At 44.8% G+C, this 9,980-nt stretch overlaps 1 protein-coding gene across 1 annotated transcript; it reads left to right on the forward strand.

The window, feature by feature from the left end:
- Positions 1-2,166: 2,166 nt before the first annotated feature.
- Positions 2,167-8,910, forward strand: LOC120543215 (trypsin inhibitor ClTI-1-like). Its single transcript, XM_039776156.1, has 4 exons — positions 2,167-2,271; positions 6,615-6,655; positions 6,735-6,847; positions 8,734-8,910. Exons 1-4 carry the CDS (start codon positions 2,220-2,222, stop codon positions 8,807-8,809), a joined length of 282 nt encoding a protein of 93 aa, XP_039632090.1. The 5' UTR covers positions 2,167-2,219; the 3' UTR covers positions 8,810-8,910.
- The last annotated feature ends 1,070 nt before the right edge of the window (positions 8,911-9,980 follow it).

A 9,980-nucleotide genomic window follows, 5' to 3' on the forward strand; every position in this document is an offset into this window, starting at 1 on the left:
AAAAAGGCACACAAAGGAAGCCGATAAGAAACAAAAGGAGTCTTAACGGCCTGAACTCCATGAAAAGAACCATATTGGCCAATAGGAGTCATGTAATAGGACCAGTGATTTGGCAATACATTGGCAAATTGGGTGGCATCTCCACCTCACAATGCCCAGACTGCAAATCTCTTACAGGCTAATGATGCCCTCTGTCTGGAGTTTGCATGCCCACCTCGTGCTCGAGTGGCTTTTCGTTCCCAGGCTCAGGCTGTCCTTGCTGTCCCAGTCCGGGGGTCTCCCTTCAATCCTAAATAGAAAGAAGTGAATTTGGGAAACCTCAAGATGAAAGGCTCATTTATTGCAATGCATGAGAACAAAGCTGGTGGGCAGTGCCATTACCTCTTTCATCCAGAACCCTGGCTCTGAATGGTGTGCCCATTGTTGGCTTGCTTTGTTGTCCTCTGGACATTCCAGGTGTCCACCCACATTCACAAAAGAACTGAATATTAGGCTTTCAATATCATCTTACAAGTTGACTTCCAAAACTTTATAACTTTCCTGGTATTGTGCATGCCAGTCTCTGCTTGATCGCCATCTTCAGGCCGCTCCGAGAGAACGTTGCTACAGCCCACGAGTTCTCCGAAATACAAATGACATTAGGAGTAGAGAAGAAAACTGATAAACTGCTTTGGGCTGCTACTCCAAAAATGAAGGATCAGACTTGAGACACTATCGAAATTTTTCAGCCAGTTACTCTGAGTTGCCTTTCTCGACATGTTTTGCTTATTTTTTAAAATTTTCTTCCTAACCTTATCAACCGGACAGACAGAAAGATGTACAGACACATAAAAAGACATCTGCCCTTTTGTCCATCTAGCAGTTACTCTCTGTTGGAAGTATTCAGTGTTAACGTTTGCAGTGCACCATCTGTTGGAATGTATTTTGTAATGCTTGTACTATTAAAATGCATTGCATTTTTCATTCCAACAGATGGCACATTAAAAACATTAGCACTGCTTTGACAAATCCCAAAACCAAATGGCATATTATAGAGACCCAACAATTAGATGGACAAACACACACACACACACACACACACACCCTAACACACACACACCACACGCACACACACACACACACACCACACACCCCCTAACACACACACACACACACACACACACACACACACACCCACACAACACACACACACACACCCCTAGCACACACACACCCTAACACACACACACACACACACACACACACACACACAGATACTTGTCCTTTTTAAGGCTGATTGTGGAAGTGATGATTTGATTATGTTAAAGAATTATTGTATGTTCACTAAGTACTTAATGAGAGGGCACCCCAGGCGTCTTAAAGGAGTTCATCGCATTGGCTAATTAAGGTGCACGGATTGTTTAGCCTCCAACCGGACCCAGCCGGTGTCTGTCAGGTTGCTGTGTCTATGAGATACGCCATTTGGTTTTGGGATTCGTTAAAGCAGTGTGCCAAATGTTTTTAATGCACCATCTGTTGGAATGCATGTACTGTTAAAAGGCTTTTCATTCCAACAGACAGTGCATTAAAAAAAATTAGCACTGCTTTGACGAATCCCAAAACCAAATGGCGTATCTCATACAGATAGCAACCAGACAGACAGACACACACAGACACAGAGTTCATCCATCCATTATCCAACCCACTATCCTAACTACAGGGTCACGGGGGTCTGCTGGAGCCAATCTCAGCTAACGCAGGGCGAGTCACTTGTACTATTTTTTTTTTTTGGTTAGTGATGATTTGATTGTGATTGTTTATTGATGTTAATGAGTTAAATGTGAATTATTGTGAGTTCACTAAGTAGTTCCTGACTTGAGTGTGTTTAGGCAGGACCCTGTTGGTACAGGACACCCCAGTTCTTATTAACAGAAATGTCGTCTTAAAGGGCTTCGTCGTATTGGCTAATTAAGGTGCACTGATTGCTCAGCCTCAAACCGGACCCAACCAGTGATAAACAAAGGTGGTGTCAGCAAACACGACTGTGAGACAAGAGAAGTTACAAAACTTTTCATGTGACAAAAAACAGGTGAGGCGAGTCAACAAGGGGCTTTATGTTTCTTTTTTTTTTTTTGTTTCAACTCAAATTTCAGGATGTGCCGCATTATAAATGGAGGGCACCAGTCGGCTGGTCAGTTTGAGTCTGACACATTCACACCAACGAGACGAGACGTGTCGAGATGTCTGCCATGCGCTTTCTACTGCTGGCCGTCGCCTTCGTTTGCCTCTCGGGTGAGTGACGAGCTGACGCCAGGTTGGTGACAAATAGATGACAACTGAGTACGAAGCAGCATGTGAGGTGGGCTTCAGGCTTTGAATTAACAGCAAAGGCTTCTTCCGGTGGGATAAAATGAAAACAGGACTTGGGTGTAATCTCAGATAAGGGGGTCGCAGGTTCACGTCATTCCCACGGTGGTCCCTGTGTGACAAACACAGAACGCTGATTTTCAAAGCTCAGGTGTGCCTCTGAGTTCAACCTGTGGGGAGTTTGCATGGTCTCCTGGTGTGTGTGTGAGTGTGTGAGTTTGCTCCTGCTATTCTGGTAAAACGACGGTCACTTTTTTAAATGCACAAGTGCAGGTGTGTGTGAATTCTTGCCCGGTTAGGCGCCATCTGCCACAGCAGAAACAACAGAATACAGCAGCGGTTCTCAAACTTTCGTGCCCCCCTACCTGTTATAATTCTGCGCCCCCTGCTTAATGTAAGACAACTAACACAGGTATGACACTCGTGCGGTGTCGCCGTATCTTATCATTTTTACTTCCATAAGATTTGCATGCGTTCGGCTAACTTCGATGAAATATTTGCAATTTATTTTTTTTTAGTGCTTTAATAACTGTTAAAATGCCTTGTGTGGTTTTTGGCAGTAATTCTAATCCCAAAAACAAAGAATAAATTATTTATTCTTATTTAATAATTTATCATATAAAGAAACGATTAAATATGTTTTCATTTTTAAAAATCTCGTAAACGAGGACACTGATGAAGTCAATCTGCACGAGATGAACGTATTTTTGTCTGACAAATATTATACCGATGTTAGTCGTATCATGAAAATAACCGAAAACGCAGTAAATTATTGAACTCGATTTGGCAATACTGCCAATGTGGTGCAGTCACGCCGCATCATCACCTGATCTACTGATACCCGAATGTTCGCGACAGATGCCGATACGTCTCGAACTTTCTGGATTGAAAATACCATCCATCCATCCATCCATTTTCTAACCCGCTGAATCCGAATACAGGGTCACGGGGGTCTGCTGGAGCCAATCCCAGCCAACACAGGGCACAAGGCAGGAACCAATCCTGGGCAGGGTGCCAACCCACCACAGGACACAAACACAATTTAGAATCGCCAATCCACCTAACCTGCATGTCTTTGGATTGTGGGAGGAAACCGGAGCGCCCGGAGGAAACCCACGCAGACACAGGGAGAACATGCAAACTCCACGCAGGAGGACCCGGGAAGCGAACCCGGGTCTCCTAACTGCGAGGGCTAGCAGCGCTACCACTGCGCCACCGTGCCGCCCATGGATTGAAAATACGTGACTAGAAAAGCAGCGGCAGCGGCGCCGCTCGTCAGTTAGTCATTAGATCGTTGCCTTAGAAATGCTTTATTTTTATTGTACAGTAGTTATAATGCATTCGTTGTGATTATATGCTTGCAAATTTAAATTTGAAATAAAAATGTAAAAAAAAATATTTTGATGTCTTGTTCATTTATTCGATGCCCCCCTTGTACAGCTGCAGCGTCCCCCCAGGGGGGCGCGCCCCACAGTTTAAGGATTATAAAAGGGTTGGATTCAGGATCCTCTAAATGAGAAGACAAAGATCATTTACAGCAAATCTTAACAGGGGACGGGCATGCAGCTCAGAATATAACAAACCCTCCAGTAGGGCAGAACACGAGCTGGGCTTAGGGCTAAGAATTAATGGTGAGGTGTGAGGCACTAAAACCTGGTAAATTGAAAAATAAATAAATAAATAAATAATAATAATAATAATAATAATAATAGGGCAGCACAGTGGCGCAGTGGGTAGCACTGCTGCCTCACAGTTAGGACACCTGGGTTCTCTTCCCGGGTGGAGTTTGCATGTTCTCCCCATGTCTGCGTGGATTTCCTCCCACAGTCCAAAGACATGCAGGTTAGGCGCATTGATGATCCTAAATTGCCCCTAGTTTGTGCTTCGTGTGTGGGTGGGTGTGTGTGTGTGTGCACCCTGCAGTGGGTTGGCACCCTACCCGGGGTTTGTTTCCTGCCTTGTGCCCTGTGTTGGCTTGGATTGGCTCCAGCAGACCCCCATGACCCTGTAGTTAGGATATAGCAGGTTGGATAATAATAATAAGAAGAACAGCATTTATTTATATACCACATTTTCATACAAATAATGTAGCTCAAAGTGCTTCTAATACTTCTCTGTATTTATATGGCACTTTTGTGCTACTCAGAATGCTTCACACAGTGAGTGGAGAGCCAGGGCAGCCACCACCAATGAGCAGCACCCACCTGAATGATGTCACGGCAGCTATTTCTGTGCCAGTGCCCTCACCACACACGAGTTATTAGGTGGTCAAGCGGTGAGAGTGAGTTAGTCAATTAGAGATAGGGGATGATTAGGGGGCTAGAATGACCAGGCTGTGGTGAGCAGTTTAGCCAGGACATGGGGACACACCCCATTCATTATGAAGGATGCCCAGTGATCTTTAATGACCACCAAGAGTCAGGACCTCAGTTTTATATAGATAGATAGATAGATAGATAGATAGATAGATAGATAGATAGATAGATAGATAGATAGATAGATATGAAAGGCACTATATGATAGATAGATAGATAGATAGATAGATAGATAGATAGATAGATAGATAGATAGATAGATAGATAGATAGATAGATAGATAGATAGATAGATACTTTATTAATCCCCAGGGGGAAATTCACATTTACATCTCAAGTGTAGGGCAGTCACTGCAGTGGGGACATTGGGATTTATACACAGAGCATAGGGTAAGTGCCCCCTGCTGGCTTCGCCAACACCTCTTTCATCGCCAACAATGGTGATTGTTCCATCAAAGTACTTGCCAGGCCCTCACAGGACCTCTTCTGAAGTGCAAATGGCATGGCTGAGCTGAGTTATCATTTACGAACAATTTATGGCACAGTGATGACTCGGTCCCACTTACAACCACCTGCTTTGTCCTCTCACGAGGACCTCAGGTGGCATGGGTTTGATCTCAAGTCAAGGGCCTGTCACAGTTTGTTTCATTCCTAGTGTTATTGGTTTTGCCATTATAGATGCCATGGCGGACAGACTGGCATCCCGATCAGGAGGGAAAGTGGTTCCTTACCCGGACAGGAGGCCATATGGATGGACAGGCTTTGGGTTGGGTGCCTTTCCTGGCCTCAAAAGATATTATAGAAAGACAGAAATGGACTGTCACTTGGGGCCATGAAGTCCCTCGATCCAGCAGATGGCAGCATCCCTCAAGCAGAGCTCCCATTTGTACTCCCGTAAGGCACCTTGGGAATTGGAGTCCTGATGAAGAGCCATGTCTGAGTATGTGGGGGGCCACCAGAAAGAGCTGTGGTGGGAGGACTATAAGGAGATGTCTGCCTAACCAGGGTGTTAAAAGAGCGATTTTTAGAACGTGCAAGTGCCATTGTGTGTTCTGTGTGGCGTTTGCATGTTCCCCCAGTGTAGATGTGAGTTTTCTTTTGATATTTTATTTGTTTATTTCTCTCTTTCTCTTCCTCACATGTTCAGTAAATTGTTAAATCTTCAGTAGTTCTGTAGGTGATGTGCGCCCTCTGGTGGCCTGTTCAGGTCTGATTTGCCCCTTACAGCCATTGCTGCCCGGTTTGGCTCCTGCTTCCTGAAACCTTAACTTGCATTAACAGTCGTGACATGGCTTTATTCATAATATTGTACAATATCAGAGAGAAAACAACTAACTCAAAGATCATTTATGAGAAGTGTTGGGGAATATTACCTTTAAAAATAACTTTGTGACCTAAATCATAGGTCCCTAAATGTGTTATGTAGTTATATATCCATCCATTATCCAACCCACTATATCCTAACTACAGGATCACGGGGGTCTGTTGGAGCCAATCCCAGCCAACACAGGGCACAAGGCAGGAAAAAAACCCAGACAGGGCGCCAGCCCCCCACAATAGTTATATTTATTATATGTATATTAGTCATATGTATTATATGTAAATTAGTCATATATATTAAATGTATTATAAAAGGTAATGCATGGCAGACAGTGAGCTATTTTGGAGTTCCGTTTATCTTCTTTTACATGAAATACTACACAGGTCAGTGGCTGGTAAATTCCACCAGATTAGCCATCAGGTGACAGCGCCTCATGTGACACGATGGCATTGACAGACCCAATGACCGATATGATGGCAGGTGCCTCTGGTCCTCTTAAATACTCATCTATGAAAACAGAAAAAGATTTTTTTTTCAGATGTTTCAGTGAATATGCCAGGATGAAAGGCGCTATATAAAACCATTAATGCTGATGAATATTCAATGATGGGTTTCTTTAACTTTTTTCCGCAGTCCTGACCAGTGGGGTGGCCGTCCCACCAGGTGCCATTGAGGTAAGCGTCTCCTCAAGTTGTCTCGTTTGGTGCTCGGTGCTCACATCCAGCTAATCATCTGTTCTCTCCATTCCTGTAGCCTCACTGTGACCAGTCCGACATGGCTCATGGCTGCCCACGGCTCTGGGCCCCTGTGTGTGGCACCAACGGCCAAAGCTATGACAACGAGTGCTTCCTCTGTTTGGACATGCAGTAAGTGACAACTGCTTTCAGAGAGCATTAGAACAAGAAAACATTAATGTATAGAAAATCGGTGGCTGGGACTGAACAAGACATGTTTGTCATTTTATATAGCGCCTTTTCACAGGGAAACCATCTTAAGACAAGTTAAGACTCAGTAGTTTGAATATTTCTTCATTGGTGGTCCTAGCAGGGAAGTGACTCACACAAGTCCACACAAACGGGCCATGACAGGGAGTCGACATGATTCATATAGCGCCTTTCCACCTTAAGACACAACTGCAGGTGGGACACAGGAGTGTGAATTCCCGATTATGATCCCCATAAGTGACCCCATAAGTCATTCAAGTTTGCACATTCAGTCCATAGCAGAGAGGACAGATTCTCACTTCTAACTGCATATAGTGCCTTTTCATAGCGAATTCCCTTCTGAGGGGGGTTTCCAGAATGTGTCCTTGGACGTGAAGTGACTCACAGAGTGTCACAGAGGGACTCCGTGATGGTGACTGACAAGGCGAGCTTATTGTTTTATTAGCACTGCTGCTTTGTGGCTCCTAACGTTTGAGCTCCAATCTCAAGTCCAGGTGGTGTCCACGTGCAGGTGACACATTTCCTGAGTGTCCATCCACATTCCCAGAGATGTGCAGGTTTGGTTGATCAGTAATTTAAAATCATCCCCAGTACGAGTGTGACTGGGACCAGTAATGGACTGGTGTCCTGCCTTAGTATTACCAGGATGTTCTCCAGCTGTGACAATGACATGACATGACATTTTTAGAGTGACAGTCACACTAAGACACTTTGTAGGTAAAACCATTTATTTGTGCATTCTGAACCCTGGCAGGTGCTAAGAGTCACTCGGGACCACCACAGTGTTAGTGACAATGCTGACATTCTTACATATTTTATAGCGCCTTTCATAAGTGAATTCCGTCCTGAGGTGGTCTTCAGTGACAGCCCACTAATCTCAGTATATCAACGGTGTGTCACCACTCAGGAACACAAAGAAAATCGGTGGTGAGGACTGAGCAGGCAAGTCCCAGTTTCATATAGCGCCTTGTCACAGTGAATGACACCGCCATGTCAGCCTCTCACTGAGAATCTCCTGACTCTCTCTGGGCCTTCACATTTCTGGAAATCCTCTTATCGAGTCTCACTGGATCAACAGGTCAGCAGGCGCTGGGGTAGGTGATACGGTGGGCTGCTGTGCACTTGGTGGGGAGCTGGTTGTCTGGTGGTCCGCATCATAGTCTCAATCTCTTTCATTCTTCCCCTTTCTGCTGCTTCTTCTGGTCTCATTCCCCGAGTCTACAACATCATCTAGAACTTTCTGTCTGTAAGGGACCCCTTTCACAGGGCACTTTTTGGGATGTCACAATTGGGGGGCTTGTTTCTTAGATTAAATCGATATCACATTGCATGATTCCTGATTCCTTTTATTTAGAGCCTTTGCAGGTGAGCACAGTGGCTTCCTTATGTTTCTGCACTGATCACAGGCAGGTCAGCTGACTGACACAGTGGTCCGACTTGCCAGGCGTATTTGGGGTCTTTAACACTTTTTTACTCTTATTGCTCACTTTTCTCTTTGTTCATCCTGAGGGTCCAATGGCACTTTGGTGTTACACAGTGTGATAAGAGAGGTGTAGACTCTGTCCAAACATCCCATAATATGCCCCGTATCGACTCACTGTACATATCGGGCTCCTTTTTAAATTGAACTTCCACCTGATCCAGGACCGCTGCAGGTGACCCCTTCTCATTCCTGCCTGTGAGAGCAATGCCAGCTGGTTCAGGTGGCGCTGATTGTGGCTCTTCAGGTCTCTCAAGGGTGGGATGAGGGGCTTCTCCAGTAAGTATCTATCACGGCTCACTAGTTTTATTCTGTCTTTCCTTTACAGAAAAAAGAAAACTCCGATCTTCATCACAAAAAGAGGAACATGTGAGTCGTCAGGCGATCACCTGTTTATTGACTGATCTTCACCCCAAGGACCACCACCTCACCAGCTCCCCTCTGTCCCACCGCAGTCCCTACGAACCTTTCAAATCTGAAATAAACGTTTACTGATGGCATCAAATCTGAGTCCCCCAAGCTCATCTTTGTGTTTATGTTTCTCTCATTTTCATCCAAAGGGACTTCCAAATCAGTTCTTTCCAGATTTCTACATTGTAAGGTTTGGCAGGGGTACTGGCACACTTCACGGACCACCGAGGCTGTTATATGTGCCTTACTTTCTAAAGTGTCTTTCTATTGTGACCACCACGTGGTCCGTGTCTTCATACTGTGAGCACCTGGCAGGTCCACCAGATGACAAAAGGAGTCGACAGTGACGGCTGAAATGGCAACCTTGTGGTTTTATATAGCACCTTCCATCATGAGTGCCAGCTCTTTTCTTATTTTATATGGTAAGAAGTAGCAGCTGGTGGGTGCTGTTCCCATGTCACAGGGTGTCACCCTGAATGACTGCATCTGTCACCGCATGACTTTATATAGTGTCTTTGTATATAGCGCCTTTCTTTTGTAAACCCCTGCTCTTCCCATATTTCTATACTAAAGGGCTCCATTAAGCACAGAGACTCACGGGGGAAGCTGAGTCCTTGTGGGCATTACATTTTCTACCTTGTGACTCTGTATAGTGCCTTTCTATTATGAATGCCACGTCATTCCATATTTCTATACTGTGAGCCCTGGTTAGCACAATGAATCACTCTTGCCATCTGATCACTTTATATAGTGCCTTTTTATAAGGTGCCTTGCTGCCATGAACACCACTTCTTTGCACAATTCTATATTATGAGACTAGGCAGGTGCAGTGACTCACTCAGACCACAGGGGTCACTCTTGGATGCTGAACTTGCCCCCTTAAGATTATATAGTGCCTTTTCTTATACAGCGCCTATGCACTGTCAACGCCATTTCTTTATGTATTTTTAAATTGTTAGGCCTTGCTAGGGACCTGACATTCTCATCTCATGGAGGATTTCAGCGATTAGTGCCTTTCATATACCGTGAACAGCAATTCTTTCTATATTTCTAGAGCCAGCAGGCGCAGTGACTCGCTCGGCTCACAAGGGGGCACTCTTGGGCACCTGCCACCTTATGGTCACACGCTGCCTGTTCTTAATATTTCTCTGTTGTGAGGAACAG

Source organism: Polypterus senegalus, chromosome 13 (assembly GCF_016835505.1).
Source record: "Polypterus senegalus isolate Bchr_013 chromosome 13, ASM1683550v1, whole genome shotgun sequence".
Lineage (NCBI taxonomy): Eukaryota > Metazoa > Chordata > Cladistia > Polypteriformes > Polypteridae > Polypterus > Polypterus senegalus.

Bases quoted from the DNA above. Each gene is read 5' to 3' on its own strand.
- LOC120543215 (XM_039776156.1), top strand. From the start codon at position 2,220: ATGTCTGCCATGCGCTTTCTACTGCTGGCCGTCGCCTTCGTTTGCCTC. The intron at 6,656-6,734 runs GTAAGCGTCTCC...CCATTCCTGTAG, and splicing joins TCCCACCAGGTGCCATTGAG to CCTCACTGTGACCAGTCCGA. The intron at 6,848-8,733 runs GTAAGTGACAAC...TTTCCTTTACAG, and splicing joins TTCCTCTGTTTGGACATGCA to AAAAAAGAAAACTCCGATCT.